This window comes from Dromiciops gliroides, chromosome 1, assembly GCF_019393635.1.
Source record: "Dromiciops gliroides isolate mDroGli1 chromosome 1, mDroGli1.pri, whole genome shotgun sequence".
Taxonomy (NCBI): domain Eukaryota; kingdom Metazoa; phylum Chordata; class Mammalia; order Microbiotheria; family Microbiotheriidae; genus Dromiciops; species Dromiciops gliroides.
In genome coordinates this window covers 732,463,068-732,483,926 of record NC_057861.1, presented here as the reverse complement: position 1 = coordinate 732,483,926, position 20,859 = coordinate 732,463,068, and the positions used below count along the sequence as shown (strand labels likewise).

The following is a 20,859-nucleotide window of genomic DNA, read 5'->3' as shown; positions in this document are numbered from 1 at the left end:
TACAAAGTAGGCACCAGGCCTGGCGTTGGATCACACCTGGCCTATCAACCAAGCAACATTTAATAAGGGCCTGCAGTGTCCTAGAGCCCACGCTGGGCATCTGGTACATGAAAGAAAAAAGGAAACCATCCCCGGGCATGGGCTTTGAACCAACTGCCTAAATGCAAGGCACTGAGGAGGTGATTCTGGTTGGTTGGTTTTTTTTAAGGGTGGGATGGGAAGAGAAGAAATTGTTCCTGCCCTCAGGTAGTTTTTATTCTATCGAGGAAAACAAAATAAATGGAGAGAAAGCCCACAGAATGGGGGGGGGGGAGTGGAGGCACCAGCAGATGGGGACATCAAGAAAGGCCTCACTCTTGACCAAGCTTTGAAGGAAGCTAGGAGAAATCTAAGAAGCGGGCGTTAACTCCTAGGGCCTGGACACACCAAAACGAGGAAGTCCCTTCTTCTGTTTCCCCCTGGTTTTTCAGCATCCAACAGGGCTACAATGACATTAAACCAAATGTGAAAAAACACTTAGGAGAGCAGCTAGGTGGCCCAATGGATAAAGCACCAGCCCTGGATTCGGGAGAACCAGAGTTCAAATCCAGCCTCAGACACTTGACACTTGCTAGTTGCGTGACCCTGGACAAGTCACTTAACCCTTATTACCCCACCAAAAAAAAAAGAAGAAGAAGAAGAAGAAGAAGAAAAGAAGACACACTTACAAGACCCTCAGGTTTTTGAGCCCCTTGAAGGCGCCTTCTGCAATGTGGTTGATAGAATTGTGGCTGAGACGCAAGATCTGTAAGCTGCTCAGGTCAGCCAGGCTCTCCTCATCAAGCCGGGTGAGGTTGTTGAAGGACAGGATCCTGAGAAAACAAAATGGCGGGAGGCAGGGGAGTAGGGAGGGAAGAGAACAAAAGCAAGTCAGAGCAGTCCTTCCAACTCCCCTCACACACACCGTCACAGGCCCTCAGGAGGAAAGTCACCTTTGGCATCCCCTCCACACCCACAAACAGGACCTGAGAATCTGCTGGCGCTTCACCAAAGCCTGTAAGTTCATAGAAAGCATGGACTGGGTAAGTCAATGCAAGTGACTCATGAGACCAGAAGGGGACATCACCAAGTAGCCAGCCCGTACAACCAGGCTGCCTACTTCTGTTCTGCTCAGCGATGGTAGGTGACCAGCTGGGAGAGCTGAGCTAAAACGCTCTGCCAAACCGTCCTGCGGCTTCTACCGCTCAGCAAACCTGCTCTACATGGGGTGTGGGGATAGCAGCCAATCAGCCTGCCCCCCTCCTTCGTGAGGTGGCCATGAAGGACCAGTGAGATTAGGAGGGTTGATTGCACAAAGGAGAACATGAAGAACAGATTTATTGTTGTCATTTAGTGGCCTTAAGCTGCTTTTCACAGTGGGATCAAGTCAAGTAAAAAACTATAAAGGACCTACTATGTGCTGGGCACTGCGCTAAGCCCTGGGGACAAAGAAAGGCAAAGAGATGGCCTTCCTCTCGGGGAACCCACAGTCCGACGAGGGAGACAATGAGAGAACAACCCTGTACAAACAAGCTCTAGACGGGACAAGCTGTAGATAATCAACAGGGGCCAGCACTGGTGTGAAGAGGGATCCAAGACAAAGACACAACCCGCGTGACTGGCCTTAAATGACACTGTTGGGAAGCTGATCAAACTCAAGACACCCCAAAGCAGCCAGCAGAGGGCACCGGTGCTCATACCACCGGCCATCACCTGGGGCAAACACCCACCCCACCTCTGCAAGGTACTCACACCTGAGCAGGGAGCCAGGTGTAAAATACCTGCATGAACAGAGGGCAGCCAGAGCCTGCCTGCCCACCGAGCCGGCCTTGCCTGACCTCCGTGAGCCTTTGTAAAATGAGGGCGCCAGACCAGAGCACTTCTAAGGACCCTTCTGGGTACCCTCAAAGGGAAGGACAGGGACTGAACAGAAAGCGCCTTCAGGCCAAGTCCTCCTTGCTCATCACCATCATTCACTACTGTTATATCATCACAGCTGTCATGAGCAGCCGCACCATCACGACTAGCTATCCGCATCATCCTCGTCATGAGGATGTTAGTGTTTTATCATTAGACTCTAGGTCTCCCTATCTGGCCCAGGCCGGCCCAGTGCCCTGCTGATGAGAACAGAGGCTTTTAGATTATGAAGGAACACAGAGTAAGCACTGGAAAGGACCACCAACACAAGGAATCTGATGCCAAAGGAGGAAAGGGATCTGCCCAAAGTCATAGCACACCAATGTGGCAGCACAGCTGGGAAGGGACCCCAATGCTAGCTTCTTCCATGGCAACAGACACTGCTTCCCTACCTCCTCCATGCAATTTGATTTTTAAAACACCACCACCAATAACATGTACACTTCTGTGTTTCCCCGATACACCGATCACTTATTTTGTTTTTAAACTCTGTGTGTGTGTTAGTGTGGGTGTGAGTGAGTGTGGGTGGGTGTGAGTGGGTGTGAATGAGTGTGTGAATGTTTTGCTGGGAAGGTGGGGGGAGGGGGGCTCAGGCAAGATTAACGTGTTTGAAAGAGTCACGGAGCCACATTCTTTCTCTCCGAGAGAAGTTGTAGCATCAAGTTATACAGACCTGGCAGACAATCAAGATCATGTCCTCACCTAGGATGAAAGAATCCGGCTTGAGGAAAGTCACGTCAAGGCTGGCTGCCAGCGTACCCTGATACCTCGCCAAGGGGTCTCCCTGCTCTGCCTGGTGAAGGCCCGCTCACCCAAGCACCCCTCCTGGTGCTTCCCAAGAGGGGCAGAAGGACAAGCTTCAGGGGATCTGCCTGTGCTCTTGGTCACAACTATCTGAAAACTTCAGGGAGCTGGGCTCTGTAGGAATCAGCAGACCCCGGACAGCCCAGAGAGCGCCAAGACTGGACCATTCTCCAGAGGAGGCCTTGGGGGCACATATCTGTGTCGACACCACCTTCTTTTCCCCAGCACTAAGAAGATTCGAGATCTAGGGCCCAAAGGCATGTCGGAGGCCACCCAGGCCCCAAGGCCCCAAGAGGCAGGAGGGCTTGCTCGGGTCCTGTTACACAAAAGCGACAGAGCCAAGATGCCAAACGCTCTCCATTTTCAAAGGCCCTGCAGCGAGCTTCCTAGGAACTTAACTCTCACAGCGGGGGCTGCTTTCATGGCCTCTTTCAAGGGCTAAGCAGCAACGGATCAATACATACAGATGCGCACACACATACATGTATGTACATGTGTGTACACATGCACACATGCATACCATACATGCAAAGACGTAGACGCACAGGAAGCAATCGGGGACTGTTGGGAAGGCATCAAAATAAACAGAAAGTGTTCATTAACCCAAGTATGTCCAGGCAGAATGACCATTCATGGGAAAATCCGAATTGGTGACTTTTAAATGCATTAGGTGATGAAGCACATGTTGAAATACAAATCATCTGCTCCAGGAAAAGGCAGATACAAAGATGTCCCCACCCACCCCCACCCTGGCCAATTCAAAGGCAAGAATCACATCTATGATCATCATGTGATCTTTTCCGGCCAATCAGCAAGTCGAATAAGTGGGCCTCCTTCCTTGGAGGGTATGTCTTTTTTTTTTTAAGTGTGGCAATTGGGGTTAAATGACTTGCCCAGGGTCACACAGCTAGTAAGTGTTAAGTGTCTGAGGCCAGATTTGAACTCAGGTACTCCTGATTCCAGGGCCGGTGCTCTATTCACTGCGCCACCTAGCTGCCCCGAGGGTATGTCTTAATGATGAGAAGGCTGCTGGTGTGTGAAGCCTTTGATGCAGCTCCAAGAGAGCAGAGAACGGAGCTGCAGCTGGGATGAAGTCTGGGGAGAGCTCCCCGGGCCTAAAAGGGAGCAGAGGGAAGGAGCAAAGGTGGCCATCACAAGGATGCTTCACCCAGACAACGGCCAACCTTTCTCACAGCCGCCTCCTTCGCCCCAGACAAGGCCCAGGTGCCCAGGGAATGACGTCACCCACATCAGAGGCTGGTTATCAGACAGCTGAAGGCAGCAGACCCTCCAGAGGCCTGCAATGCACTAAGGAAATGGCTGGTGCATCTGAGCAGGAAAGGACCTCCTGAGAGCCAGTGCCTCTGAGGTCGCCCTCCGTCGGCTCTGTCGCCGGCGTGTCGTCTCCCCCGTTAGAAGTGGAACATCTTAGGGGTAGAGATTCTTGCTTTGTATTCCCGGCCCTTCAAGTGCACTGCCTCACCAACAGAAGGTGTTTAATAGATGCTACTCTTTGCATGTCATCTCCCCCCCTCAGAATGTAAACTCTAGGAGGGCAAGGGACCACATCTGCCTCTGAGTCCCAGGGGTTCAGCACAGTGCCTGGTGCAGACCAAGCATCCAAAGGATCCCCGTGACAACGACCCCAGTGGAACCACAATTCTGGATTCCAATAAAACGCATTCTTCTTGAGGGCAAGATGTGTCTCATTTCTGCCTCACCTCAATGTGTCTAGAACACAGCAGGTGTCTTTTAAAATGTCCACTGTCTCTGGGCAGGACCTTAGACAAGTCACTAGGCCTCAGTATCCCCATCTGTAAAAGGAAGCAGCTGAGCTAAATGATTCTTAAGGTCCCTGTCTGTGCTGTTAATGTTCTGTGATTCCATGAGCCACACCCCAGAAAATGCCACCAAGACTCTTATGGGAGAAGGGATTCTCCATCTTAGGTAACAGAAACTGGAAAACTCCTTCACATTCTTCTAGGGAGAGAAGTGTTTTAAATACAGGGAACCTATGGAGAGAGAGGAAGCTACCAAAGCAGGGCCCTGTTTGTCGTACTTCAATCTGTCTTGGTTGTTAGTGATTTCTAGTGGACCTTCAGAGGCAACCAGACAGGTCTCATCTGGGCACAGGCTGTCCCCCTCGGTGTTACCCATGACAACAGGGGAGAAGGCACCTTAATGAGAGCCCCCACTGATGGAGAGAAGCCATCCCGTTTGGGAGGAGCCAGAGCCCTGTGAGTACATTTGATGGGTATTGACATTATTCCCATTTTCCATGCACACATCGTGTAAGAAAGACTTTGGACCCTCATTCACAGTTAAGGGAGACCCTCCTATGACTTTAAAACCCAACTACAAAACAGGAGAACAGTGTTGGAGATGGAGGAGATGACCCGATAATATGCAGCTGGTGTCGAGGAAGAACAGTGAGCACCCCCTGTTATATTTCAAGGCTACACTCAAGCATTTTCACTCCAGGAACCCAGGTTCCCTGGCTCTATCTTGGCACTAAATCAAGCCCCCATTACGTGGCCTACAATTCCTTTCCCACTAGGCAGCAGCAGAGAGAGCCTTCACTGCCAGAAGGTTGTTCCCTAACGTCTAAAGGAAGTCACATTCTCCCCCAAAATGAGGGGGAGAAAGAAGCAGCCAGAAACCCCCCAGGGGCACAGACTTCACAGCAGGGACAAGCTCCTTCTAATTTGACTCCTGGAGTCAAAAAAACAGCCAGGACTGAGTAGGGAAGGTCTCTTCCCTCCTTTCCCAGGCGGGAATCCCTCCCAGCCACCAGACCCCATATTATCTGAACGCATTCACTAACAGAGTCGGCGGCCACATCCCAACAACAGCCGGCCAGAGGGCACTTACAGTTCATGTAACTTCTGGCAGAAGCTCCAGCCGTCCCGGTTAATGCGAGATATCGAGTTGTTGCTCAGGTGGAGCTGGTGCAGGGCAGTGAGCCCGTAGAGTGAGCCACTGTTCACTTCTGTCAGGCTGTTGTACTCCAGGTGCCTATGGGGACATCCAAGGGCAGAACCGATGAGAGGAGCCAGCCAGCACACACAACCCTTCTTTTTAAACGGGCAGTTAAAGAGTTTGGAAGGATCTGGTTTTCCCTTTATCTCCTGTTACTCCTGCTCAAGGCAAAAGCACCGCTAGTCTTTGAAACTGTATGAGTTTATTAGATGGTAAGTCCCATGAGGACAGACACTGTCTTTTGCCTCTTTTTGTATTCCCAGAGCTTACCACAGTGCCTGGCACATAGTAGGCACTTAATAAATGTTTATAAATCAAATTAAGTGAGATTTTTGTTTTTCATTTCATGTATTTCTTCCCTAGTTACTTAAAAAAAAAACAACAAATAAATGACCTTTCCAGTTGTAAACATCTGGTAAAGGACAAAGGCCCTATGATGAAAGCAAGACATCTGCAGTGACTAAAGATGGTCATTATTAACATAGGAGACGTATGACATAAATAAATCTCTCCAAATAAACTCTACATTTCAAGCCCACCTGGAGACCAAGGACAATGCTAAAACCCCAAAACCACATCTGGCTAGAGGGTGTGAGGAAGGTCAGGGAGAGGATGTGAGAAAGAAGGAGTAACCGTTCTTGGGTTCCGCCTTATAGGAGGCAGAAACTTGAACGTGTGATAGGGGGTCGGGGGTGAGGGAGAGGAGCAGAGACTACCTCTGCTCCCCGAATATATAAAACCTAAACAGTGGTCCACCTACTGAGTTTTGCTCCAAAGCTTAGGGGAAAAAAAACTGCTGAAAGAAACATCAGGTTGTGGCCAGTCACAGGGATTCCCATGAGTCAAGAGTGGGGGCCCAGAAGCTGAAGACCCAAATCAACCAAGAGAAAAAGGTCTCCAGGATCACTGAAGGCCCTTTCCCATTTGGGGTCTTCCTCCTACTGACAGGAAGCACAGCCCCCCTCTACTACTTACAATACTTGCATCTTGGACAGACCCCAGAAAGCCCCATCTGTCAGCTTGCTGATGTTATTACGTTGCAACTTCAAAACATCCAAATTATCGAGCCCTTGGAATGTCAGCCCCTCGATCAGTCGGATTCGATTCCGGTTCAGCTCTCTGGGCGGGGGGAATCAGGAAAATACATGAGACGTCTCCTTGCAGTTCTTGCGGCAGGGGGGGCTCATCAGTGAGGGCATGAAAGGAGAGAGTGAAAACCTGGGGAAACTGAAATCCCACCGGAGCCTAAGGAATGGGGGTATCAACGCATGCCCAGCTAGGGAGACAGCCCCGGCCTCAGACTGGCATCTGAGGGAATGACAGGTAAGATGGACCATTAGTGATGAATGAAGCCATAGTGCAGAGATGCTCTCTCCTGATAAGACCCTGATCCACCATTCCCCCTAGGCCCCTGAATGAGCTCAGCTCTCACATTTCATCTGCTAAAATTCAGAGGCGCCATTCATGACAATGAATGAAGAGGGGGTTCCGACTGTGGTCAGAAGGCTTTTCTCTGAGGATGTTCTAATTCAGTAGGATGAACTCTGGTGTTTGTTCTGTTCGAGATCGGAAGCCTGAGTCCGGTAGGAGGGGAGAGGAGGGGCCATCTGGGTCACATAGCGATAATCTATCGCACATCCTGACCTTGTCGCCCGCCCATAGGAAGGGCCCTACCCACAGCTCCCCTTTTAAATGAAAAAATTCTGTGTAGGAAAGCTCCTGAAAAAGACAAACTTGGGGCAGACTGGACACAGCTTGCCACGTGAAATCACACAGCCAAGCTCAACAATTTCTTAGATTTTCTATTTTTCTCTATTTCCTATATCTAGTCAATACATTTTTTTTTCTGTTTTCCTTGGGAGCCTAGGGTCTTTTCTATGCGTCACAATTTCCTCTTCTGTTAAATAGAAAGGGTTGGAATAGATGATGTCTATGATTCCTTCCAGCTTTTAAAAACTATAATCTATGATCTTGTGGGTCTGGTTTTCTAATACAGCCTAATAAAACCTCGACTACACTAAAAGGGAAAGTTCCAATTATTTTTAGTCTTAGTTCATTATGAAGGGTTAATAATGAACAAACCTTTGTGAAGCCCAAATCCTCCTGACATGGGGATTTCTAGAATCCAGCCTCAAATATTGCCTACTGAAAAGTGTGTGTGTGTGTGTGTGTGTGTGTGTGTGTGTGTGTGTGTGTGTGTGTGTAAGGTGGGGGTGAGCATAACAGAGAGAACCTGCATTCTAAGGGCAGACCTGAAAATGGAATAAAATAATGCATGAAAAGCCCTTTGAAAACTTTAACGTGTTTATTATATAAACAGGCTTCTTGTAACTACTACATATACTGTCTCACACAAGGCTGCTGGTCAATAAACTTTACTTCAGGGGGGAAAAAAAAGTTATTTTCTTTCAACAGTCACATCCAAGATTAAATACTTCAAAATAAAACAAACCTCCTGCAATTGTCCCAGTCCCATCCACTTGAAGCTGGGTCATGTTTTTCCAGGAATGATTTCAGCCGCACTGGGCATAACTGACGATCGAATCCCAGTCACCCTAATGCTCTCGTGCCTGGAATGTTTCTGCAGACATTGCCGCTCATTGTGGCCGTCTACCCTCGTTACATTTTACGGCCCTTTAAAAGGGAACTGTGTGGCCCCGGCCGATATTAAAATGAAAGAAGGAGAGAACTGTTCCCACCAGCAGCCCCACCCCTCACCCCCCACCTCCCAACTCTGCTAAGAAAACACAATGGAAACCAATCTGCCCCAAGTCTGAGTCAAGGGAGCATTTCAAGTTGTAGGGGAAGGTTTCATTACAGAAAATGCCCACAAGAATGACCAATGGCATGTACAATTCATCTTTCTCCTGTCAGTCTCCAGCCACCAACACATCCTAGCCCAAACTCCTAATTTGTTTTTATTAGGTGTCACTGCAGGCCTGTTCCTAAGAGTTTACATGAAGTCTGAGAGATGCACAGTGAGGGAAAAAGGGCAGAGCTGCACAGGAGGTGAGGGTCCTGGGGGAAATTTTGTCTCCGTAACAGTTTGGCTAACCTTAATTAAAATGCCCGGTCACTACTCACAGTTGAGTCAGCCGGGGCAACTTGAACGCTTTGACGGGGAGCTGGGTGATCCTGTTTTTGCTCAGGCGGAGGGTCAGCAGGGATCTTGAGAGGCCGTCAAACGCTCCCGGCTCCAGGTTGCTGATGCGGTTGTTTCCCAGGTGGCTGTAATAATTCACAGCAGAAAGCTGAGAGGTGGGAGCAGGTCCCCATTGTGGGGGACACAGCAGACACTCCCAAAGGAAGAATAAAACGGGAAATTCTCTGGCCTTCAAGGCCCTTCATAATCTGTTTTCCCAACACCTTTGGGAATCTTCTCACATCTTGATCCCTCCACCCACTCTTCTATCCAAAAGCACCAGCCTCCCTAACACTCCCATCTCTCCCCATCCCTAGAATGCCTCCCTCCTCATCTCCTCTCACTCCCTAACTAATTCTAGTGCCTTCCCTCTGTTGATTTATCCTGTCCAGAGTCATTGCCACATCATTAGACTGTGTGCTGAGAAAGAGAGCTGTGCTTGAGCTTGTCACAGTGTCTGGTACCCAATGGGCATCATGTCCTAAGCTGGACTTGATCAGTTATCTACAGATGGCCATGGCACTCTTTCTGAATTGAGTCATCTCTACACAGCTTCTCTACTGTTCTCCATCTCCTGAAGAGAGTGCCCTAGAGGTTCTAGCATTAGAACCTTCCAAAACATGGTGAAATCAGGAAAAGATTTGCCTTGGGTGAAGGTCAGAATAACTAGAGAAGCCAAAACTCATACGCTCCCCAACACTGGGAGAGAGGGAGAGAAGGAGAGGAGAGGAGAGGAGAGGAAGAGGGAGAGGGAAGAAGGCAGGGGGAGGGAGAGAGAGTGAGAGCGAGAGCAAGAGCGCACAACCTGCAAACTTGGGGTTTCTGGAGGCACCGTTCCCTCCGAAGTAAAGAGGACCAAGACAATGAAGGCATATAGGAAGAGGTGGACAGAAGGCACATTCCCCAGAGAGAACCCAAAACAGGAAAGTGAATTCTGAACCAGCGGGTGCCATCAGGAATCCAGTAACTGGGAGAAACAGCCTTCTCCAAGAAAGGGTGGACCTCATTGTACAACCTGCCTGACAGGTACATTCCAGCATTAGTGTGGTTATGGATTTGTGAGAAACTGAATCCTATTTTCAAATGCAATGAGGAAGAGCACCCTCTTTAAAAGGGAACTCTCTGAAGTGAATCTTTTTGTAAAATTTTTTAAAAACCCACCTTTTCAGTAGCAAGGAAAACCCCATTCATGTAGTGTGATAAATTACCCAAACAGCCTCCCTCTCCCCCAGTTCTGTAAACTGGGATTACATCTATACCTGTTTTTAAGCCAGAGCAGCAGAGGCAGGGGTCTCACGGACTTTAGGAGGTTCTCCTATTCCTGAAGTCTTTCTTTATCCCTATCTGTACGCAAATACTGACCTTCTGGACAAAAGGAAGATGAGAAAGGCCAGACACTGGGGTTATTTGTAGGATGGCTAAGGAGAGAGAGAGAAAAACAACCTCTCTCCCACATGACAAGAGAGAAGGCACACAGGGACTCCTTGCAAATTTTGCTGTACTATTTGTTCCCAACACTTCAGATTAAATAGGGCAGTCTGATAAAAATGTGCTGGCTGCTCTAGACCAGAATAGAAAGGCCTCCTTTGATGCCAACACCAGACAATTTGGACTCTCGATATATAATAAAAACATCATCAAAACGATGCCGATGATGACAATAGCAACAACAATATCAATAATGGTACTTTATATGCTTATTTCATTCAATCCTCAAATCCACCCCGTGACGTTTGGAGAAAGGGAAGCATTGCCATGCCTTCTTTCCTGCTGTCATCGTCTATACCTAAGCTAAATACAACTAACAGCCCTGCTGCACAGTCTCCACTTGGGACAAAACCCTGCCCCATCAGGCTTAAAGGGCCCAGGGCTAAAAACCTCCCACATTTACTCTAAGCACAGAAACAAAATATTGTCCCTAAGTCTCACTTGGGTTTCTACAACTGGGCATCCTGGAAGGGCTATGTAATGAATTCCTGTCCAAACACTTCCACCACAAATGGCTAGGTAGAGTTGACTCAAATGACCACAAGTCATTAGATGTATTGTGGAGAGCATTAATGTCCATGTGAAGGAGCACTGACTGAGGTCTTTTCCTGGTCTTTGTCTCCCCAGTGGCTAGTGTCTTCCCACTCCCCCAAATTACCTTGATTTTATTTTGTATAAATTTTTATGTATGTATGTTGTCTCTCCCAAGAGAACGTGAGCCTCTTGGGGACAGGATTCCCAGTGCATGGAAAATTGTGGGCACTTAGTATTTTGCAAATGAATAAAATCCAGAAATCTCTTTTTCAACAAGTAGTTTTCCCCCTTCTCATCCACCCAACCTTTTGTTGAAAACAAGCTGGGAAATAATTGGACAGATGCCCCGGGCGGGGGGTAGAATCTGGGGCCAAAGAAAATTTAGATTGGATGTATCGGGAAACTTCCTTGTGAAGCTATCCCAAAGCCACATGGGCTCCCTAAGGAATCCTAGAGGTGACCACAAGTCATCAGCTGTCTTGTGAAGAGCAGTCATGTTCACGTGTGAGGTGGACCGAACGCCACTCAAACACTTTCCAATCGGGACGTTCTATGGTGTCATCCCACTGGCCAATACATCCTACACACATAATTGAGCTTAATGAATACTGGCTGAGTTTCTCTCCTCTCCTAATCTCTGAAGGCCGAGTTATTTAAATGCTGAATCGGACAAAAGAACCCCCGACAGATAACACACAGGCTGGATGACCCAGTGCTGAATGAAACCAACAGATGAGTGGTCACTAAAACCTGTTAATTACTCAGGTGGTTATGACTTTTCTGCCAATGTTTCTAACCAATCTCCTCCAACTCTCCTGCTAAGAAGAACTGGCCGCCATTTTCCATGAGCTAGAAGGAGCGCTTGGTGATGCCCGACCATAAGGGGAGTTGAGGTCAATGCTGCAGAAGCTCAGGGGTGGCAGGGCCCAAGGGGAGCTTCTCACAAACTGCAGGGGAAGTGTCGATTGGTCAGAGAAACTTACAGTTCCTTTATGTGCAGTCCATGAGGAAAACAAGTGCTTCGTACTTCAGTGATGTTATTGGAACTCAGGTCCAGGGTTTGCAAGGAAATGTAAGGTTTCAGCTGGCTGCCTTCCACACTGCGGATCTTATTGTGTTGCCTGGGAGAGAGAGGCGGAGGGAGGGAGAGACAGACAGAGAGAGACAGAGAGAGAGAGAGACAGAGAGACAGAGAGAGAGAGAGACAGAGAGAGAGACAGAGAGACAGAGAGACAGAGAGACAGAGAGACAGAGAGACAGAGAGAGAGACAGAGAGACAGAGAGAGAGAGACAGAGAGACAGAGAGAGAGAGAGAGAGACAGAGAGACAGAGAGAGAGACAGAGAGACAGAGAGAGAGAGAGAGAGAATATGAAGTTTTGTTTTCAAAACGAATGTGTGAGCCCATTGTTTATCTAGCAAGCAGATCCTTCTTTGGGCCTTTCAAAGAAAATGTAATTACTTTAACAATCCATTTACTTTGTGGTCTCTTACTTGTTTCATCATCATCATATTAATGAAGTTTGGGCTGAATTTGCCAAATATTCAGTAAAATAGGCCATTGGGTATCACAATGTTGTATAACATAAAAAGTAGAAAGTGTAGGGCAGCTAGATGGCACAGTGGATAGAGCACCGGCCTTGGATTCAGGAGGACCTGAGTTCAAATCTGGCCTCAGACACTTAACACTTACTAGCTGTGTGACCCTGGGCAAGTCACTTAACCCCAATTGCCTCACTTAAAAAAAAAAAAGTAGAAAGTGGGTCAAGATTTGGAGTACTTAAGTTCAAATTCCAGCGGAGCTACTTATTATTATACATTGCATAAGGCATGCCTTTATGAGCCTCAGTTTCCTCATGTGTAAAAAAGTAGGTTTGAAATAAATAGCCACAAAAGCCCCTCCCTACCAGTTCTAAATCTATGATCCTACATCTCTCTCTCTCTCTCTCTCTCTCTCTCTCTCTCTCTCTCTCTCTCTCTCTCTCACACACACACACACACACACACACACACTAATAGCTAGAGTGTGACCAATGAATGATGACAATGCACGCATCCTCTTCATCTCAGTTATATCTACAAGGTAGCTCCTGATATGGGGATTAAAGCCTACTCTTACAAGCCTATAATTCAATTTCTTGTGCAAATTAAGGAGAAGCAGACTAGAGTCTCAATGAAAAGACCACTTAGGATTCACAAGGTATGTGATGGAGGGCACAGGGAGAGTCATCTGCTTGGGCAAGAAGGACCCCCTGCCCCTCCAAGGCAGAGAGGAGCACACAGGTAACAAAGCACGGGGTACTGAAGTACAAAACTGAGGGGAGGATGGGCTACATCAAAGATCTGAGGCCAGAAGGGACCCAGAGAGAGGTCATCTAGGTCAGCAGCACCACCTCAATACCAATGGGAGCCACTAATCTGTACCTGAGGCCTAACTGTAAGTTTTCTTACCTGCTGTTATCTATGTTTTATTGTATTCTTGTTTATTTTGTTAGATTTTTCCCAACTTTATTTTTCTTCTCAATTATATTTTAATCTGGTTCAGAGGCCTCTGATCTAGTTGCAGAGAAGGGATGGCATCTAAGATCACACAGATAGTAAGCAGCAAAGCAAAGATTTGAACCCATATCATCTGGTTCCTTTCCACTGAAATGTATAGTGGACAGTGTCTATTTTATCGGGGCTGCATCAGGGGTGCAGCAGGTTTTGAGGGGTGGGAGGATCAAACAGAGATTGAATCTGGTGGTAATTTACAAAGGATTTCTAGGCAGATGTGGGTCAAAAGAGGAAGTGTCAGGGAATACTTTCCAATTCAAATTCTGTGAACTTATTGATTACCTGCAGGTCTGGAGTCAAGAAGACTCATCTTGAGCTCAAATCTGGCCTCAGACACTTACTAGCTGTGTGACTCTGGGCAAGTCACTTAACCTCTGTTTGCCTCAGTTTCCTCATCTGTAAAATGAGCTGGAGAAGGAAATGGCAAACCATTGCACTATCTTTGCCAAGAAAACCCCAAATGGAGTCACAATTGACAAAAATGACTCAACAACTGAATTAACCTGGGGAGTGTGAGGGGAAATAATTTTTTTAAATCTATGGCAATGAGACTTATACAGGGCAAACAAATAAAAACTGTAGACATTATAGAGCAGAACATACTACTGGCTGTTAGCAAGTGTCTAAACCAATTATACAAATGGAAAACATAGATATTCCGGAAAAGTAGAGGCGAATGCTGGTTAGAATAACTGAGGGATAGGAGGGATATATGAAGAAGGTAGGATTCCAAATGGGCCTTGGGAAGGGAAGGAAGATAGAAGGGTTTATAACACATATAAAAAAGGAGGATGATACAGACAAAGGCGAGAATACCCCTGACAAGCACAAAGGATAATGTGATAATAATGAGAAAAGGGTGGCTAAGAGAAATGCATGCTAGGAAATAAATTAGAAAGGACAAAGTGAGGTCAGATGATGGAGGGCCTCAATGCTCCAGCATGAGATTTAGACCTGACTGGATGGGCACTGGAAAGTGCTTTGTGTAGTAGTCCGCAAAAAGTAGCATTCAAAATTCACCCAAGAAACATGCATTAAAATAAAATAAAATAAAATAAAATAAAATAAAATAAAATAAAATAAAATAAAATAAAATAAAATAAAATAAAATAAAATAAAAAAATAAAAAAAAAAGAAACCTGCATTAAGCAAACAAAGTAGTGAGCAAAAAGAAGAAGAAGAACAGTATGTGTGTTGTATTGGTACCCAGGAAATGTTAAAAGGCAAAAAGGAATATCACTTATAAACTGGGCAGATCATCGATGAAGTAGTTATGGACAGGCCGGCTTAAGAATCCCAAAGAGTTTTATTAAGCACATACTATGTGCCAAGCACTGGAGACACACAAAGACAAGCAAAGTCAATCTAAAAAGTTAAGTGACTTGCCCAGGGTCACAAAACTCCTAAGTATCTGAGGTAGGATTAGAAATAGGGACTTATTATTAATGAATCCAAATCCAGCACTGTGCCAACTAGCCCCTTTAAGGAAGTATCCTAGAAAAGACTGGTGCTGGCATGCAGAATAGCCTGGGGTGGATGGGACGCCAAAGGTTAAAACACAAATTAGGACAAGGCAAAAGCCACAATCAGCAGGACAGGATACGGTCCCAGGCCTGGGAAGTCATAGAAAGATTCAACAATTTAGCCCTCCTGCCCACGACTCATGAAATTAACTCAATTTGAAAAAACATTTATTAAGGACCTACTATGTGTCAGGCACCACCATGTTTTATTTGAATTTGTAGCTTGAAATTTTATGACTTGGATGACATTTGTTATGAGTGTCTTTGTAAGCTGAGGCCGGGTATTCTATACCTTAGACGTCTGCATGTGGTTCTACCCCTTAGAGACAAGTATCTGTTTACTGATGAAAATGACAGGTAAATAAAGGCTGGTGTCCTGACTCTGGACGCCCAGTGCCTGACACATACAGCAGGTGCTTAACACGTTGAACTGAACTGAATTTCTCACCTAAGACAAACCCAAGAGGAGGAGTTGGGACCTGTGTTAACCACGTGACCACTTTACCCCATTAAAACAGCCAGAAATGGCCTCACTTTGTTTTCACTCCTTTTAGGCCACAGAAAGTGTTTGCCCCTCTAAGAGCTTGTTTTCCCACAAAAGATTTGTTTGCTTCTTTAATCTCTTTTTCTGGCAAGCCCGTGAGGTTCATAACCACCAAGCCCTGGCGAAGAAGAAGAAAAACAGATGCTCTGGGATGCTGGTAAGCAGTCCCACTCCCTGGTTCTGCAGGCCGGGCCCCAGGGCCCCCATTGCTCTCAAGAGCCAGTTCTGGACACTTGAGAACCCGCTGAATAATGAAAGCGGCTCTGTCCAGGGGGGTCCAAGCTGCTCAATGGGCAGTTTCTAAGTAAACAGTGTCAGCGTCCCTGGCCAATCAAAGCATTCTTGCACACAGAACAAGGAACCCAGGCCGCCTCTTACAAAGTGGCATTTCTTTTAAACAAACACTTGAACAAATCAGATCCAACGGGTATAAACAAGTTACTTCTTTCCCAGAAGTTCTGGGTCTTCTCTTCCTCACTCCTTGTTTTTTCACAAGTCTCCCAGAGCTCAAAACCCACTAAAGAAAAGGCACTGTTCCATCTACCTGGGGAAAACAAACCATGTGGAGAAGCGTCCCATTTCCCCCATCTTCTCCCTTTCCCAATCTAACCTTTTAAAACATGTCCTCCGACCCAAGGGAGGCCAACCACTTTTCCCTTGAGTCAGAAAAGTATTTCCAGTTCCTTACAAGAAAATTCCGTGTGTCTGTGGTGAAGTATGAAGAATGTATTATAAAGTATCTGAGTTAGCACAGTGCCTGGCACATAGTAGACCCTTAATAAAGGCTGACTGAGTGATTTATTGATGAAAAGGGGGAGGGGGAGGCTTGCTTAGAAGCCTGACTCTAGCAGCCCATGAGCTGCCCAATCATGGGCACAACACAACCGCTCTCAGCTGTAGGTTCCTAACCTATAAAATGGAGACCGCCTTGCTTATGTTAACTATCAGGAAGATTCTCTATCAAGGTGATGTTCTGCAGCTGCTGATCGTGTTCCTCCTCATAAAAGGAGTGGGGGAGGAGGAAAGATGGGTAAAGGAGAGACTAGAGAAGCAGGGCTGGCAAAGAATGCTTTCCCGCATTTTGTGTGTACGAGATGATAACTGGGAGCATTCCAACATCCTCCACCAGAGGGGAATTCGAGCCATTTACTTCTCTTGCCTGCACTCGTCATGGGCAAGGATGGAGTCCAAGGACTTTGCCTCTGTCATTTACCACCTTTATGATCTCCGGAAAGAGACAACCTCTCCGGGCCTCCATTTCCTCATCTGTAAAAGGAGGAGGTTGGACTAGATCACTGGGTTCCATGAAATTTTCTTTGCAAAAAAAAAAAAAAAAGAACCTGATAACTTTGTTTCACCATTACTGGTTTCCATTCTAATTGTCTTTTATTTTATGCACTTAAAAGGGGATCCATATACTTTACAAGACTGCCCAAAGAGTCCGTGACACAAAAAAGGTTAATGGCCCCCTAGCCTAAATGGACAAAGATCATTTCTAGCTGTAAATCTATGATGCTAACCCCTAAAACGTGCAGCCCTCACCCCCAGAGTTCCAGCCTCTGAGAAGAGGTGGTCCTCCCTTGGTCTTCCAATTATGTCTGTCTGAGCCCCTTCCACTCAATGGACAGACATGCTCCAGTCTCCCCATCCAAAAGCAAAGGACCACCTTGCCTTGACCCCTTCCATGTTCTGTTCCTCTCCTCTCATCCTTCCCAGCAAATACCCACACACCTCAACTCACTAATCTCATTTGAGTTGATAACACTCTACAAAAACAGCATTCACGTAACCCAACGAAGACACTGCCCAAAGAGAACAATTAATTCCTTAATGGTGGTGATGTTTAAGATGACTATTTTTAAAAAAAAAAGGAAAAAATATCACATTTTCAAGCATTCCTTAGTCCCGGTGTGATGTTTCAAGGAGCTGCAAGTCCTCTCCCCATTTAGGCATCTTAGCTGCTATTTGCTAATTAGCTCAGACCATTTGGTTCCGCACCTGCTGCTCTTCCAAATCTCCCAGCTCTTTGCTTCTAAAACTGGTATGAATTGTTTTCGGTCCAGTTGCCTAAAGTCAATGGCCTTTTTCTTTCCTTATCATTTTCTTTGACCTTTTTTTTAAGCATTTGATAACTACTCATTTCTGGAGAGCTTTCTCTGGCCCCTCTGAAAAGGGTTACCTCTGGCCCTCTCCCATTTCCATGATGTCCAAATATAGTTCACCCTAGGGCTCAAGTTGCTTCTTTTCTTTTTTTTTTATTTTAGTGAGGCAGTTGGGGTTAAGTGACTTGCCCAGGGTCACACAGCTAGTAAGTGTTAAGTGTCAGTGCTCTATCCACTGCGCCACCTAGCTGCCCCAGGTCGCTTCTTTTCTAACTGTGGACCCCGGATGCTCTCTCAATCTCCCAAACTCAAAATCTTCAGCACCTTTTCCCCATGCTCCCCTCTTTCCCTTAATGTCCCAGTGTCTGCTGATGGTACAGCCATTTTCCAAGACGTCAGGGTGGTCGTTTGAGCTATCTACCTCTGACCCTTTGCTCTCACAGTTAGTTTAAATAAGTTTCGTCAACTCCATCACCGCAGTCTTTCAAATCTATCCCCTTCCTGTCCACTCCCACAGGATGACGGCATGTACTCATCCTTTTGGAACTACATTAATGTAAGAGCTTCTGGACTTTCTGCCTCGTTCCAGGATATTACTAATAACCAATCTTGCAAGTAACTCTCTTCATCATTCACAGATTTGATCATTCCATTGTTCTACTGAAAAAGCTTCAATCCCCACCAACTGACTAATAAAATATAAATTCATTATCCTGGTGCCAAACGACCTCTTCCAATTTTATCTCCTATTACTCCATTTTTTTTGACTTTCCCTAACTTTGTGCCTTCTGGTGGAACCAAAGAACAACCTGCTATCTGTCACAGACCTGATTTTCATCAAGGAGATTTTAGAGCTGGAAGGGACCCTAGCTGTTATCTAGCCTAACTTTCTCGTTTTCCAGGGGAGGAATCGGAAGACCCAGTGACATCAAGTGACTTGGCCAATGCAGTAACCAGCAGAGATCCCAGGACCTCTGACTCCTAATTCACCGTTCTCTCCACTGAACCACACACCCGAATGCTAGTCGGTCCAGCCCTGAAGAGGGCAAACCAGCATATTGGCAATTCTGCTGGTTCCATCCAAAGGAGGTCATTTTGGGCTAACTTTTTTATCAGCAACTTCTGCGGCTTCAGAAAGGCGCTGGTATATTCCCTTCCCCCTCCATTACCCCCAGCTCCCATCAGATTCCAATGGTAAATCTGAGGTCCTACCACCAAAGCCAACTGGTCCCAGCTGGAGACTGTCAAAACTGTTCACTTCCAGAGCTGCGCCGTCTCAAAGAATTGAACTTCAAAACAAAACCTTGCCAAATGCCTTCTCCTATACACAGCATGGGATATAAATACGATTTATTCCAAACCCTAGCCGGCTTGATTACATTCTCTGTTTCATTCCTTCCTTAGAGGAGTTTTCATTTAGACAACGCACACTCTGATTAACCCTTCCCGTCAGATGGAGCCCTGCAACCTTGCACCTGCCTAACCCCCTGGATTCCCCCAAAATGCACTCTTCTAACATGTTTTTGATATGGGTTTTCTAATTAGGAAAAGCTGATTTTTTACTAACATGGGAGAAACGAGATATGATTTTTAAATTGACAATGACTTATTTCTTGGGGGTGTTGTAGGAAAAAAATGATTCTTTGGTCAATAAGAGGATTGAACTAGCTGGCTTCCAAAGGATCCCCCGACTCTGTGAGCCTTGATCTCTTGGCAGGTCAATGGACTGATTACTGGGGTCATCTTTCTGGGGTTCATTTCATACTTTTCGAAGCACATGGACTCTACCAATTCTGCAGCATGACGTTTGGGGTCTAAGAAACAATCAATTTAAAACAAATGTAGACAATTGCCATATAATAAGATCCCTTTCCCCCTTTCCTTGGGAGATTTGGGGGGCACAAGCTCATATCACAGTACCAAACCAGTAACTGCCCCAATGTCACAATAATTGTATAACTCATACTCTTAAAAGAATCTCCCTAGGTGGCTTAGAATTTAAGAGAATTAGCCAAGCTCTTAAAACCAGACCTCCATGACTAAATGCTGCCCATCTATCTCCAAGGCCCTGCTGCCCTTATATTGATCCTGAAGGCTTCAATAATTGTGCCCTGACCTCTTTTTGTGGAACACCTAACAAAATCTGAAGGGAGGATACACCCACTTTCTGCCAAGTTTGCCCAAATCTGGACTATTTGACTCAACCCTTAAAAATAAAAATCCCAATGGCTTAAGTCCATCCCAACCAGGTTCCCATTCATTTTGAGTGATGGGTTTTTACAGCTCTAAGACTCAAATCCAAGCAAATGAGGTAAACGAAGCTGGGTCCTTATGAGCTTCAGGAGGTTGGAGGGTATGGTATAAAGACTGCTGATTTACAGAGAGAGGGAGCCGGGGTTTGCATCCTACCTAGGACACCTACTAACTTCTGCCTCTGGGTAACTTGCTGAATCTGAGTGTGTAAAGGGAGCTTTGCCCCCATAGCCGGAATCGCTCACTTCCTGCACCTGCCTCTATTGCCCTCCCCAGAAAAAATCACCTCACTTCTCTCCCCCTAGAAAAACAGGGGGCCTCTTCTAGGGAAGGGACTTTTACATGGGTGTCATTAGGCAGCTAGGCAGTGCAGTGGATGAGATTGCTGTCCTTAGAGCCAGGAAGATCTAAGTTCGAATTCTGCTTTAGACATTCATTTGGCCTCTCATAGCTAAGCTTCCTCACCTATAAAATGGTGCTAATCGTACCCCACTTGAGAGGCATTGTGAGGATCCTATGAAATCCTGTAAGTAAAGTGCTTTGCAAATGTCGAGTGCTGGCTATTATTAACACCTCTATCCCTGGACCTTAAGCACACTGATTGGTGCACAGGATGCTTAAAAATGCTTATTGGCCAACCGTTTGAGAGATGAACTCTGGGTTTCTAACTCTGAATCCTATTTCTGTTCTGGATGGGAAGAGAATCATTGTCATCACCACCATTATTATTATTATTATCATTATTATTAAACAAGCTGTAAGGGTTTTCATAAAAAGATGGACCACATAAATCTGTTGTTATTGTTATGATTTCCAAACCAGACCTTGGTAGGTCCAACACTGCTTCTCCACACCTCTACGGGACGAGGATTTCCTCACTGTGGGTGCTCCCCCACTCTCTGTACCCAAGCCTGACCACATACCAACACACCCAAACCCTCTCAGCAGACAGCCTTCATGAGCTGTAATGGCTAAAGATAGAAAAAGCCCCATTTGCTAGC

General features: G+C 46.2%; 1 protein-coding gene across 1 annotated transcript in view; it reads right to left on the bottom strand.

Moving 5' to 3' along the window:
* Window positions 1-20,859, bottom strand: part of LRIG1 (leucine rich repeats and immunoglobulin like domains 1) — a 137,861-nt gene that overhangs the window by 25,452 nt on the left and 91,550 nt on the right. Inside the window, exons 4-8 of the mRNA XM_043986768.1 lie at window positions 11,866-12,003; window positions 8,803-8,946; window positions 6,694-6,837; window positions 5,611-5,754; window positions 708-851 (exon numbers count right to left, since the gene is read on the bottom strand). Coding sequence (XP_043842703.1) covers window positions 708-851; window positions 5,611-5,754; window positions 6,694-6,837; window positions 8,803-8,946; window positions 11,866-12,003 — 714 coding nt within the window. The remainder of the gene's footprint in view (window positions 1-707; window positions 852-5,610; window positions 5,755-6,693; window positions 6,838-8,802; window positions 8,947-11,865; window positions 12,004-20,859) is intronic.